We start from the raw sequence: 24,129 nt of genomic DNA, 5'->3' as shown, positions 1-24,129 counted from the left end.
AATTTTGGGTCAGTAATCAGAGTTTGATGTCATTAACACCTTTTTCTTGTGAAGGTTTTTTGTCTTGAATAATACAGACGTAAATAAATGTATTAAATTACTATATGTAAACCCTACAAATATTAAACAATAAAAACACGATTTTATTCTAAAAAAAAAAAAATCCCATCTGTTGATTGGTGTAATGCCGCCTTGATCCACACGGTGACACTGTTGCTAAGCTACCGAACGGCTGCAGCTGAGATCCAATGTATTCCATTATATTGTATACTGTATGAATATATACATAAACAAACGGCGGTGGGGGGGGGGGGGGGGGGGGGGGCTATAGGCATAGATGCACAGAGGGGCTGTATCTGTCACTAACCGGTAAATAACCGGCGGTATATGTCCGTACCGTCAGGGGGCGCTGTTGGCCTTACAATTACTGAAGTGTTGGAACCTTTCTGGGTAAGTGACGGATCGGACACAGATGTATCACGCACGCAGACACTTCGTATAATATGTATATATGAATATATACGCGCACTGCTCATTTCAATGGTGCATATTTATTTTAGTGCGTATTTAATATATCAAATATACTGTATAATACATTGATTATGCACATATAATTTTACAGGCATAGATGACATTATCAAAAAAAAAGACAATGAGATGATCACACCTCTAATTCTCGACACATTAAAATTTAAATTTAAATAGATTTGTTCAAAGAAAGCCACAAACTGACACACATTTATTTCAAATATCAATGGCTTTATTTTGTTAGATTTATAGATATATTTATGTATTATATAAGTGTACTTCTTACTTTGTTGGTTGATTATCATCTTTTGTTCAGCTTAACTTCAAAGGACATGACACTAAGACCAAGGCATTCCACATGATCATATCTTACAAAAGATTAAAGGAAACAGCATGACTGCTTTCACCAGTCTCTCTCTCTCTCTCTCACACACACACACACACACACTCACGGCACAGATCAGGGTCCGGGTGTGGTGGGAGGACTGGAAAATGCTCAAAGAAAGAGAAGAAGTTGGCACAGAGGGAGACAAGCAGACAGCGACGGTGGAAAGGGAGCGACGGTGGGTGCATGGCCAGAGCTGAAGGATTCTGTTGCATAGATCAAAGCAAACGGGACAGGGTGAAGACGCACACTGAGGAAACACGCGGTTCACATTCCTCGCGCGCGCGCGCGCACACACACACACACACACACTCAAGCAAACACATGCACAAAGGCAAATCACCAGCAAGGGGTCAGCGGTCACGGAGGTGGGCTCCTCCACGTGTCGGATTCTGACCAATTCCAAAACCACTCAGCAAATACTGGAATCATCCAGATTCTGAGGAATGTTGTTAAACGTGTCGTCACTGTAGCTGCTCGGGTCATGACGGGACAAACACGTTGGGATAATCTCGGCTGCCTGCTGGTTAATTACCTGTCTGTGGCTGACGTGACGGGGCCTCGATGGGAGCATAAAATCACAGACTCCATTTGATAAGAGCAATGTTTATTTCCATGTCCTAAAAAGGCGGGGGCGGGGCTGCGAAACAGCTCTGTTGGAATTTGCTTGGTGCATCATCAAAATGCACTTAATTTCCTGCTGCTCGCACGTTAGTTTGAAGGCATTTTAGATTGAGAGGAGAGAAAATGAGCCCGCGCTCAGCGACACCATGTTATTACCGTCTTATAAACACACCATTCGCTCAGATAGAAGAGAAAACAAAGCATTTGTTTACTGGGTGAGAGAGGCGGGTGGGATGAGGACACCTCCAGGGCTGAGGCCTACCTGGAGCACACGGAGACTGTTTGAGGCCTTTTCACCGTCTCCCTCCTCCTCCTCTCACCAGGGGATGAGCGAGGGACACGTTTGGAAATTTGAGGCTGGATGCGTGGCGTGATGGGATGGGATGGGATGGGATGGGTGGGTGGACGGAGAGTCCGAATGAGAGAGGGGAAGAAGGGAGCCTTCCCTTCTCACCGACCCGTCCGCCAGATGTCTCACAGTTTTATTTCCTCAGCGTGTTTCACCTCACAGTGCAAATGTGGGCGGATGAAGTTGCGTCTTGTTCAGAAAATAAGGGGACACTTGGGATGTTTCATTCCATACTAAAACATGCAGAACACAGAACACTGAACACGTACACTCAACAGTTAGTTTTATCCAAATGCAGGTTTTTTGGGGTATTTTTTCAGACACAGAGTGGCTTCAGGCTACACAGAACACAAGGCAACCAATCGCACCAGATTAGACAGACTGCTTCAAACCACAAGTTTTGTATATATGTTATGCATGCCACATAGATGATATAATGTTTATACAAAATAACACCAATGCCTATTACTGTATATCATAGTAATTACAGAAAACAAGTCGCATTTAGTCTTTTTTGCAACGGTGTTGAGCTGAGAAACCAGAAAGGTCTGTGTGTTGGTGTCGACTCGACAGCAACACACAGACACAGGTGAATAGAAATATACAGATACGTACTGCATGTTCAATGGCAAAAGACCGTTTGCAGTTCATTTCAACGTATTCTGAGGCATGTTCTCCTCTCCAGATCTGTGAACAGGAAGCTGTGGTGAGAAAGGCAGTGCTCTGAGGTGGAAGCAACGGGAAAAGAAAAAACAAGTCCACTTCTTTTGTCCCCCCTCCCCACACACACACACACACACGCACACGCACACACACGAGTCCTCGTAGAGAACTGGTGGAGAACATTTCGACTCCGAAAGGAACCCAAGCGATAAAAGGACCTTGGGGAAGCTAAAGCCAGTTGATGGTGAGGGTCTTTGACCTCGAGGCTTTGCCGTTCGGGCAGCCGTGCAACAGACAGCCAGCAGCCACACAGAGGGGCAGCATTAAAGGGGTCCAGTGACAGCAAACACCCCCCCACCCCCCACAAAAAAAAGGTTCAAAGCAACTGCTGGCAAAGGAAAGGGCAGAACAACGTACTTAAAGCTTTCCGGGGTGGTTCGTTTCATCACAGATGATGCTTATACGCTTCTGCCGGGCGGCAACCAGGAAGTGAAAGCGGTCCAGGACGCCTGACGGTGGCGCCAAAGGAAGATCTCCCTCACATTCAAGATCCTAAAAGAACCTGGGGCTGTTCATGCTAGAACAGCTGAGCTCGGCCCGTTAATGGCCGGCGGAGGTCTTCCTGGAGCCGAGCTGACGTCCAGAACGCTTTGGGTCAGAATTCTAAACTGTAGTTTCAATCTTTGTGTCATCCGCTGAGCTAGAACGGACAGACCAGGACTAGAAATGCCCCCACGGGCCACATTCCTTGTTGGTTTTGGGTTATAGCTTCATTGACTCCTGACGAAAGGAGGCCACAAACCTACAGACGGCTCTACTGCCCCCTTGGGCTTTACTGCCCCCCAGCAGGAGTCAATACCGCCAAAACTTGTGAGCTCTCAAATCTGAGCAGAGGTCTTATTTCCTGCTCTGATCCTGGGAGTGGCCAGACGTAGAAAGGGCCTCCTGACTCAGCAGATGTCAGCGTGATTAGATGTGAGCTTCAGAAAAGGTTCTGTGCAACTGAAGTTGTGACGCAAGTGTTTGTCGCCCTTTCTGGTGAATTTGGACGAACTGCAAAACCAAATCAGGGGTCACCGCTCGCTCAGAGAGAGCGCGCGCGTGTAAAAGAGGGAGATGGAGACTGTTGGGATTCCAATTGCTGCATGGCCAAAAGGAAGTAAACAAGCCATCGCAAATTTCTGAGCCCGAATATCGAGAGACCGAACTGACACAGGCGGCGGAAATGACACAGTTGACGTCAAGATGATCTCACTCATGTCCTGCACCGTCACCAAAAGCTTCAGCTTATACACATATATTCATATATCTTCAAAATATTAAAAAGTACTGAATATAAAAATACAGAAGAATCGTAAAAAATGAGTAAAACATTGACGTTTCTATGAAAACCATGCAAGAAAGCTTCCCCGTTTAAGACTCTAAAGAAAGGGAATGGAAGGGACATGGTCAGATGAGACGCGGCCCACTGCCACCCGCGAGCGTGCGTGTAAACATCCTACAAGTCTTTAGAATTTGGTTCGGCAGTGATGACTGAAACATTTTGCTTCTCTTTTTTTGGTCATGTTTGGAGTAAAAGGCCGGGGAGGGGGGGGGTCAGGTATAGAAGGTCAAAGGAAACGTCGAGAAGGATGATTAAGAAACACAGACAACCTATAAAATATGGCTCTGGATTACATAGAGAGTCATCAGAGGGGAGAGGAGATCCCCAGTGATGAGAGGAGGTGGGAAATATGGCAGCAGTAGAACGACTGAGAACAACCACTGATCCAGTTTCTGTTCCTCAAGTATGACACCGAAAAAATAAAAGTAAAATAAAATCCAGAACTGAAAATGGTCTTGAACAGACTTTTGGGACCCTGGTCAGAGATCCGTTTTTGTCTCCAGAGCGGACAGAAGAGGAAGCTTGAGACGATGAGTCGGCAGAAAAATGGACAAACTGGTCTTTTCTGAGAGCCTATGAGGACCGGGCCGATGGTTTAATGAGCATCTGTGCGTGGTAAACGGACTCAAACAAAGGTTACAGTCAGTGGGTGAAAAATGGCGTGTAAAAATGTCACGCGATGGCTGTAAATCGTGGCAGTCTTTCGGCTCGCACGTCAAAACCAACATCAATGTCACCTTCCAGCGTGTGGCGTTTACAACAGAGACAGCTGGTGAACACCTGAGGCCGGCGTTCTGCTGCTTCAAAAGGAAAACAATCACCCAGTTAGTTAAGTAGTCGTTAGTTTGGGCCCCGTCAAGCAGTCGGTGTTTTAATAGAATCACAATTACAGAAAAAGCCATTTTTCTATTCCTGTAATTGCCATTGGACAAAAACACACCAAGAAAACTGTGAAACACACATCACATTTAGAAATTCATGCAGTTTCTGCTGCAACAGCTCCAGGAGGACGAGACCGTGAGCCCTGGTCCGCCTCTGCCGGCGCCAGCTCGGCCGGGCGGGGCTCCGAATCGACCGCGTGAGCGGCCCAATCACAGGGAAGCACGAAGGTTACGCCTATGCCGACTCGCCCCGCCCAGTTGGAGGAGAGGGATCTCAGCCGGGGGGCCCCTCTCGCTGTGGAGGCAGCAGGTTCGGCCTGTGAACGGATCCTGCTGCAGCCCGAACCGCACAAACAGCGGGGAGGGGGGGGGGGGCCTCGAAACAGAGCTCCGAGTGTGGGCCCAAGTTCATGCAATTCAACACAACTGAAACAAACATGCATCCCACTAGAAGGAAGGAAACAATCACGCTTCTGTTTCCTGGTGACCACGTGGTGAATGTACAAGCGGGGGGGCGGGGGGGGGGACCCGGACCCTGACGGCAGAAGTCAGGACCCCCCCCCAGGTAGTGCAGAGAACGACCTTGCTGCCACGCGGGATAATTCAGGAGAGGAAAGATTCCGTTTTTTCACATGCAACATGGCAGCGAAAATGGGGGGGAAAAAACAAAAACAGATACAGACGGCGGAAAAAAGCGAGGAACTTTTTCTAGACTGTAGTGTCGCGCACATCTGAAGACTGGAAGTCAATCCGCCTTTACAGGTTATAAAAACAAACAAAAGAGTTAGTTTTGCCTAAAAATCTTCTGACCGAACCCACTTGTTAGCAGTGTGGAGGCGTGAAGGCGCACGGACGCTGCGCTCCTTTAAAAGTCTGTTGCAGTTGGGGTTTTTTCCTTTTTTTGGGCTTTTTCTTTTTTGAAGTATTAACACAGAAATGGAAACGCTAGTAAGAATACAACATGCTGCTGCCAAGTCCCCCAAAGATCTGACCCAGTAGCATCTGAAAGCTTTTCAAAAAGTAAAAAAATAGACACAAATGGATGTCGGGAGGCCGTCCACGGTGGACCCTTGTGGAGGCGGCGTGAATTACAGGCAAGGTTGGTATGAACATGAACACAGCACGTTGAGATGAAGTGAGGAGGCGACGATGGAGCCGCGAACGGGACCTCCCTCCTTGACGCCACAGTCCGGTCGGTGGTGGGACGGATACTGCTGACCACGAGGAGGGAGGAAGAGGAGGAGGTGCTCAGATGGAGGACTCGTGGCCGTGGGGGAACGCGCTGGGCGGCTCTCCTCCTGAAGCTCCGGAGGACGCACCGGGGAGGGGGTCGATCTCATCTCCGGTCTCCTCTATGGGCGGGATGTGGGCCTCCTCTTCGGACAGGGGCACAAACTCGGGATGGGCCATGAAGCTGTGGATGGAGCTACGGGATTCTGGGCTCCGCAGCCCCTCGTACAGGGAGCTACGGAACGCGTTCACCACTTTAATCTAGGGGAAAGAGAAGAAGAACGTTAGGATGTCAGCGGGTCACATCTGTATTCCGCGAAGGTGACCGACGGGACGCGGGGGAGTCGCGAGGTTGAATCTGGGGCGGGAGGGGTGAGACCACAACACAGGGATGAAAACGGAAACAAATCCACAAACATTCACATCAAGAAGGTCCATCATGTTGGAGGCAGCGAGAAAAATGCCCATGTGTGGAGGAGCATGCCAGTTCTCACACACACACACACCACACACACACACACTCACACGTGCGCTTCATTATGTGTCCAAAAACAGGGGGACGTTTTCCAGGAAATGTTGAAGTAAACAAATGGGGGATCAGTCTTTAGGAAGTGGCTTCGGCTCAGCAGAGCTCTGACCCCTGCTGGCAGCCGCTGGCTCCACCCACGTCTGATCCTTTGGAACCGCTATTTCACACCCGAGGACGCCGTCCTCGATCACATCTAAAGACATCAAACGCTGGCTGGGTCGCTTCCTCGGAGGTCTTTGGTGGAAGACCTGCTCCACTTTGGTGTGGAAATCCTCAAACCTGACTTTGACTTCCTACCGGAGCTGCGGTACATAAAAACCTGCTTTGCTAACAGACCTTCAGCCTGCTGCTACCAGCCAGCGTTTGAGTTCAACAGGAAATGAGTGGAACACGATTGCCTTGATCTTAAATACGGCTTCACGACATACTCCGCTTAGAAGTTTTGGACAGGACACAAGAGGACTGTGTCACATCCCTGCAGCTAAAAGCTGAACGGTGAGAGATCAATTGTGTTTAAAGCTGATTTAATGTTTTTAAGGACGGGACGAGAGCTTCGCCTGTGAGGGGGTTCATGAAGACATGTTTAACAGGCCCGACCAGGAGAATCAAATACTAATCTGCTAATAAAGATTCATCAGGTTTAATCCAGCAGACTCCACAGAGATTACGGGTGGTTTACGGTGCTGTCGTCCTCATTTCTTATATTTTGGCACGTTTGTCTCATTTATCAACGTCGGACTCGCTGGTTGCCGTTCTGCTGCATAACCCGAGCAGAGGGACGGATCGTCTTCTTTGGGATTTTCTGGTAGACGGCAGAATTCCCGGGTCAATTACCGCCCAGCCAACCATCCCAGGGTCCTAGCAGCCGCCAGAACCGCGGCGTCTGACCTTGTCATCATTTAAAACTGCAGTTTTCACCTCCCCGGGTCATGGCTGTCTGATATTAAAAGACGGTTTGATGGTCTGGAACACAAGTGTGACAAATATGCAAGAACACGAGGAGTCGGGAAGAGGAAACTCCCTTTACAAGCACCGTCGGTGACGCGCTTCATTAAATAACACTGCGGGTTCAAAGTCCTGGAGAGCTACTGCACACACACACACACACACACACACACACACACACACACACACACACACACCACACACACACACACACACACACACAGTACTGCTGTTAAACCACAACCGACTTGCTGGGCCTGGTAGATTTAGAAGCTGCTCAGGATTAAGTTGTCGGGCCGATTCCGGAGCAAAAGGGGAACCGGACATTGGTTTGGGTGGTGTGTGACAGGTTCAACCTGTCGGACAGCAAGTCTCATCGTGGTTTAGAGATGCAGGTTAAGGTTTACGCTCCTCAACATGCAGCTGTTGGCTGACAGAAGCAGAGAAGAAGAAACGCAGGGGAAGAAGTAAGAAAGAGGAAAACGGAACGGGCATGACACAAAGATGGTCGGAAACATGACCCGAGCAGGTTGTCTGCACGTTTTGTTTTGTTCTATTTCTTTTAAAGACAAAAGGGCCGACACATTCAAAACTAGGAGTTATTGTACGTGTTGGGTTCTTGTCACTTGGTTACCGATCGACCTCTACTGGAACATTTTAAAAAGGGCATTTTAGGTGCCATCTGGATACATTTTGAAGAGAGCTGTGCCCGCTGGCGTTCTCTAATAGCTACCAGTCAGCAGCGCTCCAAACCAGGCTTCACGCTAAAGGCTGGTTTTATGCGGTTTACGTGTGAACTTTACTAAACCCCGATACGCTGGCCGTTACCCGTGGCGCGCCACTGCTGGTTAACGGGACGGAGCGGATTCAGGAAGGGTTATTTCTGGGGTTTGAGAAGATGTTAACGTGTGAAATCACTTCAAGTGACTTTATCAGTCATTCAATGTCACGGTTACATGCACGGACTAATCCACATGTGTGCAGCGCTTCCTCGCCCTTGTTCCTTTTAATCTCCTACATTCAGACAATCCTTTCTCTTTACCAAGTGTCCTAATTGTCTCAGGTCTTATGTAAATTGCTGGGATGTTTTTGAAGCTGGTAAGAGCTAAAATTAGGAGGTGCAGACACCTACTGAAGACAGAAGCACTGCTGGTGACACATGCAGCCTTTAGCCTTTCATGCACATCAAGCACAGAAAATAACTCCAGCTTGATGATGCAAGGAGCATGCTGGCCTTTCATCACCAACTCACTGCCTGCAGTAGAGGAGGAAGCAGCAGCGGGAGGGGGCGGGGCCCCAGATGAGTTGGTTAGAGAAGAGGAGGGGCTAAGGCCCACGTGGGTGGGGCTAGAGAGAGTTTTGGCGGCAGTGGCGTCATTGTGCTGGCTGACGACGGAAGGCTGGCGGCGTAGAGCACCGGGAACCGGCGCCTGGCCACTCTGGAAGGTATAGACCACATCCATCTGAAGGAAGGACAGCCACAACACAGTTAGAGAGCAGACGGGGAGCGCAGAGAGAACGGGCAAAAGAAACGGGAAGGAAGACGTTTAGAGGTTACAACAGAGTTTAAAGGTTAGAGTTCACCGTTTCTCTGTAAAGCACAATCAAAAGACAAAAAGAGATTAAAGCAGTGGAATCAGAGGAGAAACTACAGTTACAAATGTCTGAGGGTAACAAACAGCTGTAAAGTAGCATCTGGGATCATTGGAGACGAGCAATCGCCCTGCGAGCATCCTGGAGCTGTAGGGAGAGAGGAAAACCGTGGGTCTCCAAAAAGGTTCGCAAGTTAGTGGAAACATGTGCACAGAGCAATGGAATAAGGAAGGAAGCATTTATGAAGTGGTTCAAAAAAGAAAGCAAACAAAAGAGGCCCCTTTAGAGGACAGGAGGAAGAGGAGACGGTGCGAAACTTTCTTCAGCTATTCCCCCACTGTATCTGACTGTTGAGGATTTGCCGGCACAATGCTGCCCACAAGGATTAGAGAGGAGGAGGACAGTAAGAGGAGCGTGAAGAGATAAGAACCTAATTAGCTTGCAGCCTTTTGTTGCCTCCCCCTGGATCTCTCCGTCTTTTATCCCCAGAAGGAGGGCAGATTAATATTACAGAAACACAGATATAAAGAGCTAGGTTTTTTTCTTTAAAGTGCGTGTTATATTAGCGGGACAGCAAAGCCAGTTTCCCTTTGTCTCCCAAACTAATCTGGAGCCTCACAACTATTAATCACAACATCTCCTGCCTGAAAGCAGCATCGCGGCCAGTTTGGAAATGCCAACATGAGTCATTTGCGCTCGATTTGGGGAATCTTGGGTCTTCTTCTTCTCCCCCGGTTCAAACCTGAACCTCTTTTTCTCGCTGGAACTGTCAGTCAATGATGCCCACCAGGGAATGACACCGATCATCTCGATTGTGGCGCCTGCGTCTTCGACGCTGATGCGTTAAAAGCAGAAAACGGGATCCCTGCCCAGTTCGGCAGGGATCAAATTGCGTCGTCTCAGGAAAACTGGGTCAGAGCCTCTCCGACGCTGCGGCTCTTGTAGGCTGTTTGCCGTCTGCAGCGGTTTGTATCCATCAAAAGTGACTCTCGACCCGACAAGCTCGCGGCGGTTTTAGCAACAGAAGCAGGACCGACACAATATTAGTAGGGGCTTATAATATCACGCCCGATCGGTGGGTAATTTAAAGATTCAGAGCAAAACGAACGTGATGTGACACAATATTAACACAGAGGGCCAATATTCACCTTTACGGATTAAAATACGGTCCTCGGGGGGGGGGCAACCAAAGCCAGAAATAGACACATGTATGCAGGACTAATGCAAATTGTTTTCTACAGACAGGGAAAACATTTGATTTTATAATTGTGTTGTAAGGCCGATTTTAACCAACAGATGTCAACAGATGCCAAGTTTCGAAGCTCCTAGGTAGTGTGAGGGGGAGGTGTGTGTCCATATGAGTGTAGCAGTGATGGAGTGCACAGTCAGTGGACGTGAACCTAATAACACACATGTGACGGAAGCTGCCTGTCCCACAGGACGTGGGGCCCTTCTAGGCTGGTGATGATGATGATGATGCTCACAAGTGATTGTCTGTCACTACCATTGTTGCTTCACTCCCCTCATTAATGCGTTATTTACATTAATATGCAGTAATTCACGTGGCAAAATGTGGTAATCGTATCCAAGAGTTAAAGCTGGTAACTGAACATGACTCGGCATCGGATTGATGATGTTTATGTCGCTCCAAATCCCCAAAAAAATCAGCCCCATCTAGTTTTTAGGAGAGCGCATCCTCTGCCGCACTTGTTTGAATCCTGAGGGGACGGGAATCTGTCAAGCCCAATGACAGATGATGAGAGAGGCCAAGGCTGGGGAAATACAGGGCTGGAAAAGCCTCCTCTATGCTACAGTAAAGTAAGTAAAAGTAAGCTAAAGCTAAAGGAAGTCAAGCCCACCCTGGCCGCTACCACGCTGAACACTTTAAAGGAAGGAAGAGGGCTCTCGTAAAGACAACGGCCCCTTTTCCACCAACATTCCCAGGAATTTTTATGACTGCATGTCAGCATCAGTACATTTCAGCGTGTTTAATCACGGCGGAAGGTGGGAAAGAGCTGCGCTAACTTTATCTTGCGGGGGAATGTAAACAGTAGTCATGGCAACTGCAGTGTGCGCCAGCAGAACTGTAGAACAGAGGCAACGACAGACGCGCTGCCGTGTGACCTTACAGCCGTTACCCTGGTTTCACAGATAATACCTTAGGTTAGCATTAACAACCTGTGCCTTTGGCCTTAATAGCTGGCTAAACACGAAACACGGCCCAATATGGAGCTCCGTCTGTGCGCGGGTGACTGCAAATTAAAAATATTTATTGAAAAATGTGCAAAGACAGTAAGACAGCAGTGGAAAATATTACTTTTTGTGCTGGGAAGATCTGCCAAACAATGAAAAGATACACGTTAAGAATAATAAATATGTAAAACAATGTATAAGTATAGGCTGCCCAAAAAGCTACTTGTTATATGTTTATTCCCTCCGTTGCATTTGTGTTTCGTCAGACCATAAATCCTTCCATGCTGAGGTGCCTGCAGACCAATTTCAACTGGGTCGATATTCCCAGTTTGCACAGACCCACAAATCCTAAATTATAGCCGATGACTAATTCTCCCCTGGGTGAGAATTCATCCCCACCCTGAAAGATCCCTTTACACAGGATGATGGATGTGTTGGACATCATCAAGGTTTTATTTGCTGCGGGGGCACTTATCCCAAGTCCTGTTCTAAATATCTGAGAATAACACAGGAAGCCACGGATCACGGAAAACCTCTGTGTGTGTGTGTGTGCGGGGCAGAGAACAGCGTGCAGCTCTCTGGAGGAGGACAGGACAGCCACCGTGGCGCTCTTCCAGGGCACAAAAGGACATCCAGATGTTGGACTGCTCTTGTAAATGTGTGAAGGTCAGAGTGAGAGAACGAAACCGTCCCTCTTCCATTTCCGTATTCGGACAAAAATGATGCTAAACGCTAAAGTAGCTCCAAGAGATGGTCGAGTAGATGTATTCTATTATCACACTTAAGTACTTAAATACGGCTTTCTTTTTAAAAAGTTGAAACATTTGTTCATTTGAGTCTAGAACTTGCATCTGTGGGACCTACAGTCAGTCACTTGGCTTTCTAAATGTATCCCTTGGATAGAGAATAAATGGGAAGTCCGACTGTTGCCGGGTGTCATGGTGAGCTGCAGGTGATGTACCTGTGTCTGGATGCGGTTCAGACCTCTGAACCACAGGATCTGGCCTCTCCTCAGCTCCATCTCGGCGTGGTCGATCTCATCGGTGTCCTCCGTCAGCTCCTCCTCGTGGATCTCCTCCTTCGTTATGCCGTGGCCGGCCTCCTTCAGGAACGTCAGGTGCTGAGTCGGGATGGTCGTGACCAGCTGACACGCAAACAAAAATGTTCCAGATTATTGTCTGAGGTGATAATCCTGATAAACAGCCCCCAGTTTGGGCGTAGCGACCAGTGCTACTGCCAGTATTAGCACCAAGAATAACGGAGCTGCTTGTATAAATGACTCCCTGTCGATTTGATGTGTTCGTGGATACAGAAAGAGGAACTGACACCTTGGGTTCGGCCTCCGCGTGTGGTACTGCTTTCAAGTGCTGAACAAATCTCCATGACAATAGTTGTGATGGCAACCTTGCAATGGCCCATATGTAAAAGGCAGCTTCTTTTTTTTTTTTTTCACACCGTGAAACTCATTAGTATTCATTGTTTCGGCCCAGTGCTCATGTTGGTTTCTACTTTGACAGGCTGGTAGGAGAAGACCATGAATGCGCTTCTTGTCTGACCTGTCCCCACAGCAGCTCCCCGACACCGATGAACACACACCACAACCACTGGTCGATGGTCAGGGCGGTGCAGGAGAAGGGCTTCCCACCAAACTGAACAATGACGATCTGAGGAGAGCAAATAAAAGGCAGGTTAATGATGAAATGAAATGAAACGGATATTTTGAATGTCGATCATGTGACTCATTTAAAACAAAACGATGCAAGAAAATCAGTAGTGACCCATTCCAGCCACATGAGGGCAGTAGCTGTCATGCAAGGCCCCCAGGCCCCACTGCACCAACAGGGGCTGTGAGGACGCCACCCTTTACAACCACTGGATCATCAATATCATAACGCATGTCTATTCCTCCCACGTGTTCCTAACGAGTGTCCTGCTGGAGGAAACCTTGAAGGACTCTGACAGTGATCTTCCTGTACCGCTGTTGCCTTTTCCAGCCCGACCCTAAAAGGTAAAGCAGCGACTCATAAATCCCCACCGTGCTGTTTAAAAACAGAACGCCATAAAGGACGAGCAGGAGGAAACGTTCTGTGGCCACCAGCTGCAGAACCATTCCTGAACAGGGATGGTTCAGCCACTGCTGTCCTGCTGTCAGGTGATTCCTTCCCGACTTCAGGTTCCAGAGTTCCGAAAATCCAACACGATGGGTTCGCGTTCCCTCGACTCATTTAGAGTAAATGATTAAATGCACCTCTGTGAGTACGTGGCCAACGCTCCATTCGTTACCTGCAGGACGAAGGTCCCCAGCACCACGCTGCAGAAGATGGGGTTCCTGTAGATGCCCTCAAACACGTTCCGTTCTCCGTGTATCTTCCTGGCGTTGATTTCATTGAAGAGCTGCATCATGACGAACACGTTGAAGACGATGGTGTAGTGCTCGGAGGGGGGGGAATGCAGAGGGGTGTTTCGGCCGCTGTCGATGTTGAAAATCTTCTCGCCTGTTGAACACCGAAGGGTTTGATCACAGAGAGCCTGGTGCGACAGGAGCAGGTGAGTTCTCGTGACTTACCTGCGAACAGCAGGGTGAAGATGATGATGAGTTGGTAGACGGCGTGGCCCAGGATGTTCTTCATCATGGTCCGGGAGATCAGGGGCTTGTTGCGACCGTATGGTTTACGCAACAGCAGAGACTCGGTGGGCGGCTCGGTGGCCAACGCCAGAGACGCCAAAGTGTCCATGATGAGGTTGACCCAGAGCATCTGGACGGCCTTCAAGGGCGAGTCCTGTCGGAAGACTTCAGTGTTTTTCACGTGATGCGTTTTGGGCAGTCTAAGAAATGTATCGTCTACTCCCATAAACCCCTGCGTGTGTACGGTAAAGCCAAAATAACTTTTATCTGACCAGCCTTTAAACCTGTTTTACAAAGCCACGAGAATAGAGGCTGACCTGCTGATCATGACTAACTCAGAGTAACCATGCCAACGGTACGACGTTTGATATGGCGGCGTACACAAACGCAGCAGCATCACGTCATAAATCAGGAAAGCACCATAAACATTCAGGACAGTGACACTCAGGAAAACCTGGTCATAATACAATAGGCAGTGTTTTAAGTGGAAAAACAACAATAATTCTACAACCATGCCCAAGGAATGATGGTGAGTAGAGGCTAACACAACCCTTCCAGCATGGAAACACAGCATCTTCAGGATCAACGCATTTATCTGTGATGAGAGGTTCTATCCCAGGTCATGGCCGCTGCACTCTGCCCACCTGAGTGATGCAGGCCCCGGTGAAGGCCACGATCACGGCCACCACGTTGACCGTCAGCTGGAACTGCAGGAACTTGGAGATGCTGTCGTAGACGTTCCTTCCCCACATGACGGCCTTGACGATGCTGGTGAAGTTGTCGTCCGTCAGGATGATGTCAGACGCCTCTTTGGCCACATCAGTGCCGGCGATTCCCTGATGAGGAGCAGAGGAGGGGGTTGCGAACCACGTTTTCACGTGTAATGTGCTTCACCTGTGTCTAGCTTCACCTGTATCCAACAGATTTATCACATTTATCTCCATTCACAGACGCAGATTTTCCCGCAGGACAGTTTTAAAACCTGTTTAATATTTAAAAACCGATGTAACCGTTAGCAGACGCTTTACATGACAGTTAATTACAGAAGAAAGAAAGAAAGAAAATGAACTTTTTACCTTTTTTAATGACCAGAATGAGATAACTGAGCAGCACTAGTGCGCGATATAAACCTAGAGACAGGCACATGGGCAGCGATCACGTCGGACTGGGATAATCCACTCTTATCTTATTCCAGCAGCCGTGTGCACTATATAAAATATAATATATATGCACTATATAAAATACCCTTATGTAAAGCTACTGAGGGCGGGACGCCCACGTAACCCTCTCCTGGCACGATGCTGGGTTCATGCACGCTTGCTTGTTTTTCCACGGATCGGACTGGATGCATTGAATAAAATGTGCTTTCAGTTAACCCTGACTTCATATATTTAGCCACATGTCCCGACAGCAATAGCTAAACCCGGATGTTTCCACCTGACACTGCATCCTTGAATATAAAGGTGGACAAAGTTCCACCGTACTCCTTACAAGTCAAAGCTCTGGGCAGCACCAGTTCCAGGGGCATTATCAACACGATCATTTTGACTATAAAATGAATGCAATTAGGACTTTAATTGGAATAACGATTTAGTGAAAGCAACGCGCCTCATCCGAGTTTGGATTAGAGTTTTAATTAGCTCACAGTCTTTTATAAATGATGCAAAACTGGCAGCAGGCGCTGCGCATTGATTATTTTCAAATTAATTACAGAGATGGACAAACGTGCCGTATAATGAAGAGTGCAGGGTTCGTTCAACAATGCGTCTTTATCTGCACTTTTTCATCCTCGAGTGGACTTTTATGCTATGAAGTTTTAGTGTGAAGGCAGCAGCACGTATGTGTTCATGGTTGGTTTAAAACAATATGCAGTGCTAGAAAGTGGTGTTATTAAGTCTTTTTTAATTCTCTGGAGGACTCTACGGTGGAATGAAAGTGATCCGTTTATCAATATCGCTGCTTTGGAGGGTTCCACACGCGAGACCTCATGTTGTTCCAGGAAGGTACCCAGAGATGGAGGCTCGAGACCAATTTAGGAGGCAGGCGCTGCAACTGTGACAGCAATTTATGCAGATAGACCCACTAAAAGATCATGAAGGTGAGTCTCTTTAGTGAGTCAAATGAACCCTCAATCAGATCACACAGGGTATTAAATAATGGGAGCTAATCAGAGAACACAAATAAAAACAAATGGTCCAAAAGTAAATCAGCTAGTGAGAAATCCTCACCGTTGTGTTTAAAAAAAGCTTGAATTCCTCTGTGAGAGACAGCAGCTCGGGCAGGAGCCATGACGGATGACAAATATGAGGCAACAGACACGTCTTGGAGCCATTTTTAAGAAAGGAAACAGTGAGCACATGACCAGTTACTGAGCGTGGCTCTGCTGAAAAGGTCTCCAGATGTTGCGGTTTGTGGGAATGCAAATGGCACATATCCTAAAAGTAGCTATTAGTATTACTTCCTTTCTTATTGCTTCCTGTCACGCGCGCCTGAGCACATGTACTGCAGCTAAATGCGCTGATCACAAATGGGAGATCCAGAAAGAGAGCAAAGTGAAATTCGGAACACTACTTGGTCCTGTGTTGTATCCCAACTGTAACGAAAGCAGCTGGTTGGAACACAGATGCTCCGTCAGTGAAAGAGCTTCTCTGCTGTTGTGGTGGAAACAGTTTCAATCACGCGTTTGTAGTCAAAGCGGTCTGATCCTCTTAACCCTTCGCAGCGCAGTCCCACATTAGAAGAGCGGCTCTAAAACTGTTTGAAATGGACCAGAGAGAAAAGAGAGCGAGACAATGGACGACCCTGCGCCATGTGATCCAGGTCGCCGGGGGAGCCAGTGCACAAACAACTGAACCAGGAGGCTTTCCAGCTCGCCAACATCCCAGCGGAGGGCACTGGCGACTCAACTGCCGCGATCATCTGTACTGCTGGAGAACTGGCTACATCTGTCTGCACTTATGCCTGCCTCAAAATGCCCAGATGTGCAAACAGCTGCGTGCCTTTTGGGGCGTTTGTTTTACTTTTTTTGCAAGGAGAAAATGGGATCAGCTTTGTCAACGCCAGCCTGTTTACACGCTTTCACTGAACAACAGCAGAGGAACAGAAACCGCTGAAAATGGTTACCATGGCAAAGCCGACATCTGCCTTCTTGAGGGCGGGGCCGTCGTTGGTCCCGTCTCCCGTCACTGCCACCACCTGTCGGGTTTCGCCCACCGTGCTATCGATGATACCTGAGCAGGGGGAAAACAAAGCAGATGTTCTCTGTTGGGGCTGAGATGAATAAAGGTTTTCCTGTGGTCAGACGTGGACGCCAGCAGCTCTGTTGACTATGCTACGGTTCCATATACAGTAGCAAACACGGCGTTGAAGATCAAAGCCGAGCATCAAAGTACAAACGGACAGACACCGGCAGCAAATCCATTAGAAGGAACCCACCTTTGACGAGAGTGTGCTTATCTGTCGGTGAGGACCGAGCCAGAACACGCAGTTTGGGCCAGACCTTGTCCAGGCGTTCTTGCTCGACCTAAAGATCAAATATGAAAGGCAGCACTTAATTCTAACGGCACTCTCATGGAACGCTCCCTCTGTTGGAACACTGACTCCCGCTGCATTCAGCATCAGAAGGTAAAACGGGCGTTTGCATCAACACCAGCGCGTCCGCCCGTCTCACCTCGCCTTTGTCATTCCTAATTTGCTGATTGAACTCCTTGCCCTCCAGACACAGGAAGTCCTCCCCTGGAACAATGATGCCACACTTGGTCGCGATGGCGCGGGCGGTGTTGATGTTGTCCCCGGTAACCATGCGCACCGTGATGCCCGCACGCTGGCATTTAGAAATAGCTTCAGGCACCTGAAATAAGAATCAGAGATGCTAGACAGTGAAGAATGAGCGCTACACTCAGCTCTCAGACAGCGCACGCAACACAAGTCGACTAGTTTCTCCTCAGATTTACAATGTGCCGACAACGTGCAGTCGCCTATTGCGTCAGAATATGAAAATAAGAAGCCGACACGCATTCAGAACGACTGCTTCGGTCCCACAGCTGCGCGGACAACAACAAACAGTGCGTCTGTCCAGTTATTACATCCTGTCTGTGCCCTTTGATCACTGACATTAAAGCGACAGACAGGATCGATGCTTTCTGGGCTTTATTACGGGCTTCATTTAACATCACAGCATCAGCGCTCGCGCCCACAGGTTCCGCCGACTATTGAATATTATAAAGCGGATTTCAGCTCCACTCTTGTTTCATTCAGGTATCAATATAAATTGTCTCATCAATGCCAGTGTCAGACAAGATTACGTCGAATTTAAAAAAAAAATGAAAAAAGAGAGAGTTCCGCATATGCGAAAGCATAATGTTGCGGTTTATTCCTAACAAGTGAAGCTCTTAATCCGGCGCTGGTGGCTGTGGCTCAGTGATCAAAAGGTTTTTCATCCCAGGCTTCTGCGCTCTATGTGCTCATGTGTCTTTCAGCCCGTCACTGAGCAGCCCGGTCCTCCAGACGCTGCGTTGTCATTATCCAAACACATGAGAAAGGTTGGAACATAAGAACCCAGTGGAAGATTACGTGTGTATGTAACACACAAGCCTATTGTTAGCTCGGTGACGGCTAAGGGGAAGCGACCCTGTCGAGCAGAGAGGTCTAATCGAGCCCGCAGTCAACTGCTGAGCAAGCAGAGTGGAGACACGCGCCACGAGATACAGTCGTGAGGCGCTCTGACAGACGTTCGGCGGCAGGGACGGTCGCGTCATCTTCAGCCAGCGAACGAAGCATCCGGGGCGCGTACCTCGGGTCTGACGGGGTCTTCGATGCCGACGACGCAAATGCAGGTGAGGTCGTTCAATATGTCATTCTCCGCGTCCCAGTTGGGCTCTCCTGCCTCGGCGGGGAAGTCCCTGTACGCCACGCAGATCGTCCTCAGTCCGTCGCAGGCCATCGGCTCGATCACCTTCCGAACCATCTCGTCCCGATCTTTCAGCTTAAATGCACGAGGCTGACCCTGGTTGTCCAAGATGCGAGAACACCTGGAAGAGGAGACGGAAAGAAGCGTTTTAGCCGCACCTTCAGCGAGACGTTCCTGGACTTTCCTTTCATCTGATCTCTTACTTCCTCAGGACGATCTCCGAAGCTCCTTTACTGTACATGCGGAACCCGCCATCAGCGTTCTTGAGCACTGTGCTCATCGACTTCCGAGAGGAGTTAAAGGTATAAACCTTATAAAGTTTCTCTTCGGGAATCTCCTCTCTGATTGGCTGGTAGTCCCTCTTCAGATCCAGCACCAAACCCAGTAAAGCACATTCCGTCTTGTTGCCTACGTGTCGGGGCAGCCCCCCTTCTTTCTCAGGAGGCTAAAAACAAACACAGTTTCAACACGATGTGAGGCGGATGTGTGGAAGCGCGAGCTGCGAGATTCGGTATCTCAATAGCCTGGCGAGTCGTCAGGTAAGGTGATTTAACTCGTGCGTAGCCAAATCTTCCTTATCCATGAACTTTAGGAATTGAATAGCAAAATCTGGGCAGCAGACAGGTGTCTGTGCAGCAAGATGCCATTAGTGAAAGAATCCTAAAAGTGACTGGCATCACACTAATAAATCTCAATTTAAAGTCACATTTAAAGCTGCTTTTGCCCTTCTGTGCTTTGACATCTGGGACGGACTCACCAGTATCTTTGTAGTGTAAGCTGAATTGATGGAGATGCTGTTGACCATTATTTCCAGTGTCTCCGGTTTGATGTTTTCCGGTTCGGGGACGGTTTTGTAGTGTGTGTCACCGATATACGCCTGCACCACGGTCATGCGGTTCATAGTCAGCGTTCCCGTCTTGTCCGAGCAGATGGCCGTGGCGTTGCCCATCGTCTCGCAGGCGTCCAGGTGACGCACCAGGTTGTTGTCCTTCATCATTTTCTAAACCGCAGAAAAGAAGGCACAACTGTCCGAACGCTGTCAACGCAGTTTAAAATCATTTTGGGCGACCGGACGCTACTAACCTTGACGGAGTAGGCCAGAGAGATTGTTACAGCAAGAGGTAGTCCCTCAGGAACCGCCACCACCAGGACGGTCACACCGATGATGAAGAACTTGACAAAGTACTGAATGTAGATCGGGGTGCACTCGGCAATCCAAGAGCGGCCCTGAACTCCAAAGGTGTCGATCACAAAGTACAGGATGAGGATGATGACCGTCACCGCCGACATGATCAGGCCTGGGAAGAGTCAGCAGAATGCCGAGAGCTTCAACACAAATACGCACTCTTTTGTACAGGAGATGTGCCAATTGTAGGTGTAAAAATGACTCCAGGCATTTGGAAACACTGCGCGCCCAGGCGGTGTTTGACCCTATCAATTAACTTCATACAGAAGGGACGGATGATAATAAATAACCCTATAACCCGAACCCGAACCTACAGCAGTGGTACAGACTGATTCTTGCATCACCATCTGAGAAGGTGCATCTAAAGCATCCACTCAACCAGGGGAACAAACATCTTCTTATTATTAATTTGGTTTCATGTAACTCCTCAATAGCTTTATGTCTCGTTGCACTCGTGACTCAGATGAGGGAAAGTGGGAAGTTAAACTTCCGAAGAGGATAAAATGTATTGTTGAGATGTTCCGTCTCCACTTCAATGCAGCACATGAACTATAATATGCAGCAAACTACCCCCAAAGCCTTTATAGCTAAACGGGTTTATTGCTGCGCGGCACCTTTATGTGCTGCCCTGTGGTTACTTCATGCACTTGGGGATGAACTTGCTGCTCAGATTAGACTTTAAATGTGGATGCATTGGTTCAATCTCTCCTCACAGGGACACGCGAGTCAAATTTAAAGTCAGTTCAGATCCTTTAACAGAAATACAGCAGTGAATGAAGACAGTTTCTGCTCTTATTTATGTGACTTGGAGCATTTTTTTTAATCACAGAGCTGCTGAGTCATGCAGTGACGCTCATGGTTCCCATTTCTGAACAAAGAAAACACAGATGCAACATCGAGCCCTGATGTTGGGCTTTTTTTTACCCTAAAATGTCTTCATACTGCGCTGATAATATGGTAGGAAGAGACAAAGTACCTGCACTGACCTTGACTGCTGGAACGGTAACAGATGAAACCATTAAAAAATACCGGCTTAATTGTTTTTCTTTCAGTCCCTTCCTGGTCTGTGATTTATTTCTGTCACTTAATGAGGTGGTTTATTATAGAAGACAGACCGGAGGGTACAGGTTGTCCTCAAAAGCCCTCAGAGAATTAAGGTCAATTGATATAACGTAGAAAAATCATTTCATTCAGAAATGAATTGTGTGAAAATCAATCCAATAACAGTGAGTGCATTCTGTCAGTCAGCCAATCATTCCGAACACAGGTGCTATTTATGGGAACAGCCCCAAATTTCTGGTAATCTGACGCTCTGCATAAAGGTGAGAACGCTTGCTGGTTGTTTACCTGCAAGGGTGAGGATGAAGTCATCATCATATGAGATCATAACCTGAACCTCTCCTGTTTACTGTGTGAATATCCACCTCTAGGCTTGATCGAACCATTGCAGGCTGGGTGTTCCGTCTGCTCATTAATCCCAAACTCCAGAGTGTTGGTGGCTGCTAAACCAGCAGAAAGCAGCTGTGGCGGCGATCCGCAGGGGTCCGTAGCTGGAACCCAGACACCGGTGCGCCTGCTCACCCCGGCACTGCAGCCTCGGCTCCTTTACCCCAACGTTTTGCTTCCTTTTGTGTCACCTCGGCCCAAAAGTTGTATATCCATCGTCTAAAGCTGAAGTACACTTTCCTCTCTTGCTTGGACCCACATTCAGCCCATCCTTCTTTGTTCTTTTTTTTATTTTTTATTTATTTAAACATAAAACCCAAACAGCGTGTGCACGTGAACTCCCTACCAGCTTTGCCGATCTGCACAGCCAGTCTGGTCAGTTTGCCCTGCAGCACCGACTTCTCCTTCTTGGTGACGTTGACCTTCTTCACTGGTTTGGCCTCCTCTTTCTCCTCGCACTCCGCAGCCTCCTCACTCTTCAGCGGCTCTATCTCCAGGGCGATGCCGTCCTGAGCTTTGGCTGAGAGAAGAGGGGTGGTAAGGTGGTGGTTGGGGTAAAAAAAGGAGGAGGGGGCATGTTTGAAGGTGGGCAGTTAGAGGGGAAATGGAGCGCAAGGCCAGAGCATAAAGGCAGATGAGGACAATATTGAGAAAGAAATTCAGAAACAAAAAAGGTGGAGGGTGAGAGTTGAAAGGTGGGGTTTGGGAGTGAGAGAGGAAAGAGGCAAAGAAAGTATTATAGATTTAGTAATGAATGGCGCAGCATTTTCAGCGTAAAGGGCCGCTCGCTCCTCAGGTTTACGGGGTGACGGATGGCTGAATGCAGAGTTGCATTTCCTTAAAGTATGATCACAGACCATTTATGAAATGGACCAGGTAGCTTTCAGAGTGTTACAGACCATTCTGGAGCAGCAGTTCATCATGAAGTGCAGCAGACACAGCGGCAAATACAAAAGAGGCTGTCAGATACACTGACACAAACACACACGCACGCACACACACACGCACGCACGCCAAGTACGTTTTGCACTTTCAAAATGTGACATGGCACCTGCACATCCTGCTCCATGGTTTTGCTCCTCATGCCTAAGCAAAGCCTGGATTTGCATTTCACTTCATTTGCAACCCTGCTCAGAGGGCGCGAGCAAGTGTCGGCACCGAGGAAATGTGGGAAAACCGGAGTAAAGCTAGTTTGATGCAAGACGGGACGTTGCACAATGTGACAGACGGTGGGACAAGAACTGCTGTCAAGTACATTAATATTGCAATTCTAAAACATTTAGCTAACGCAATCAGCTTTTACTGATATCTTAATCAGCTTAGGTTTCCCTTTATTTAACAAAAGAGCAACTTTATCCGTGAACCAACGGTACGGGAGGCCATAGGAGGGTTTCTTTTTGTTGTCATTATCGTTGAAAAGATCACACTGATCTTCATAATTTCCACAAACCCTGAAAGCAGCTTCTGTCTTTTGTTTGCTGGTGAATTCCTCAACACTCCAAATAAACCTCATCCGAGCAGGGCGGCTGAAGGCCACTGTGGTGCACCTGCGTAGCGAGACTGCTGTCGAGGACCAGGCTCTACTGCAGGGGTGGGCAAATCCAGTCCTCGAGGGCCGGATCCAAGCCGGACCTTCTGTCCTACAGGTAAACACTTTCACCTGGGGTTCCATTTACCTTGGTGAAAGCGGTTTCTCCCTGGTAGGATGCAAATCCCGGCTTAAATTCAACCCTCGAGGACTTTTTTGACCTCCTCTCATGGGCAAGTCCAATCCATGAAGGCTGGAATCCAGCCAGGTTTTGCATCCTACCAGGAAAAAACCACTGTCACTAAGGCAAATGAAAGGTGAAAGTGTTTACCTGTAGGACGGAAAGTCCGGCTTGGATCCGGCCCTCGAGGACTGGATTTGCCCACCCCTGCTCTACTGCATACGTTCAAAATGACGTCAAAGCCCCGCTTCTTTTCACGGGAATGTTAGCTAAACCGTGAGGGGAAGGACAACCATTTAGCCATCCCAGACTCACGGGAAGGCTTTTTTAGGCTACGAGTTTAGCTGATTATTTAAAATAAACCCTTTACTGGAGAGAAGGGGGGCCCAGGTCCAGTCCTCAAGGGCCATGGCCCGGCAGGACAGAAACCCGGGTCGAGGACTGGATTGAGGCACCCCTGCTGTATAGTTCTGTCTTCTTATATTAAAAACGATAATGTCATCCAAAACAAGAGTAAATTGTGTGGTGCACTGGAGGGCTGCTCTGAGCTGCCTTTGCGATACTTACCAGTAGATTTAGTTCTTAGGATCTAGTTCTTCGACAGATTACTCTAAACCAACGGTCGTCAGCCGACGGGATCGCAGGTCAGAGTAAAAATAAGGAAAAACTTTTGGATTAGCGAAGCTTTCTTACGTGAGGCTTCTTTGTTTGTGTTTGTTACTTTAGGTTCAACGTGTGCTCCACATGTAGAAGTAAGACTTAATTACCACCCGAGGGCAGTTATTACAGCATGGCCTCAATATGACATAGAGGGAGTCTGTGTGAAACCAGGAAGCTGTTGGGCTTTTTGCACATGGTCCAATATGAAGACGAACCACAACACAGAGGTAAGTGACACAACTGCACACAAACAAGACTTGGACCCACTAACCAATCACAGAACTACTAA

The 24,129-nt window shown here is 48.1% G+C and overlaps 1 protein-coding gene across 4 annotated transcripts in view; it reads right to left on the bottom strand.

Annotated features, from left to right (window-relative positions):
- Positions 1 to 738: 738 nt before the first annotated feature.
- LOC130524306 (plasma membrane calcium-transporting ATPase 2-like) overlaps positions 739 to 24,129 on the bottom strand; it is a 54,547-nt gene continuing 31,156 nt past the window's right edge. For 2 of the 4 annotated variants that reach the window (XM_057030317.1, XM_057030315.1), the window contains 15 exons: positions 21,818 to 21,991; positions 19,923 to 20,137; positions 19,597 to 19,839; positions 19,043 to 19,284; positions 18,723 to 18,960; positions 17,601 to 17,780; positions 17,366 to 17,453; positions 17,054 to 17,160; positions 14,575 to 14,766; positions 13,871 to 14,084; positions 13,588 to 13,799; positions 12,861 to 12,968; positions 12,266 to 12,448; positions 8,771 to 8,981; positions 739 to 6,305 (listed from right to left, as the gene is read on the bottom strand). In XM_057030317.1, coding sequence (XP_056886297.1) covers positions 6,301 to 6,305; positions 8,771 to 8,981; positions 12,266 to 12,448; positions 12,861 to 12,968; positions 13,588 to 13,799; positions 13,871 to 14,084; positions 14,575 to 14,766; positions 17,054 to 17,160; positions 17,366 to 17,453; positions 17,601 to 17,780; positions 18,723 to 18,960; positions 19,043 to 19,284; positions 19,597 to 19,839; positions 19,923 to 20,137; positions 21,818 to 21,991 — 2,612 coding nt within the window. In that variant the 3' untranslated portion in view covers positions 739 to 6,300. The remainder of the gene's footprint in view (positions 6,306 to 8,770; positions 8,982 to 12,265; positions 12,449 to 12,860; positions 12,969 to 13,587; positions 13,800 to 13,870; positions 14,085 to 14,574; positions 14,767 to 17,053; positions 17,161 to 17,365; positions 17,454 to 17,600; positions 17,781 to 18,722; positions 18,961 to 19,042; positions 19,285 to 19,596; positions 19,840 to 19,922; positions 20,138 to 21,817; positions 21,992 to 24,129) is intronic. The other 2 variants (XM_057030316.1, XM_057030314.1) reach the window with 1 other exon arrangement.

The sequence above is a fragment of the Takifugu flavidus genome, chromosome 4 (genome assembly GCF_003711565.1).
Source record: "Takifugu flavidus isolate HTHZ2018 chromosome 4, ASM371156v2, whole genome shotgun sequence".
NCBI lineage: Eukaryota > Metazoa > Chordata > Actinopteri > Tetraodontiformes > Tetraodontidae > Takifugu > Takifugu flavidus.
This window is presented reverse-complemented; position numbering and strand designations above follow the sequence as displayed.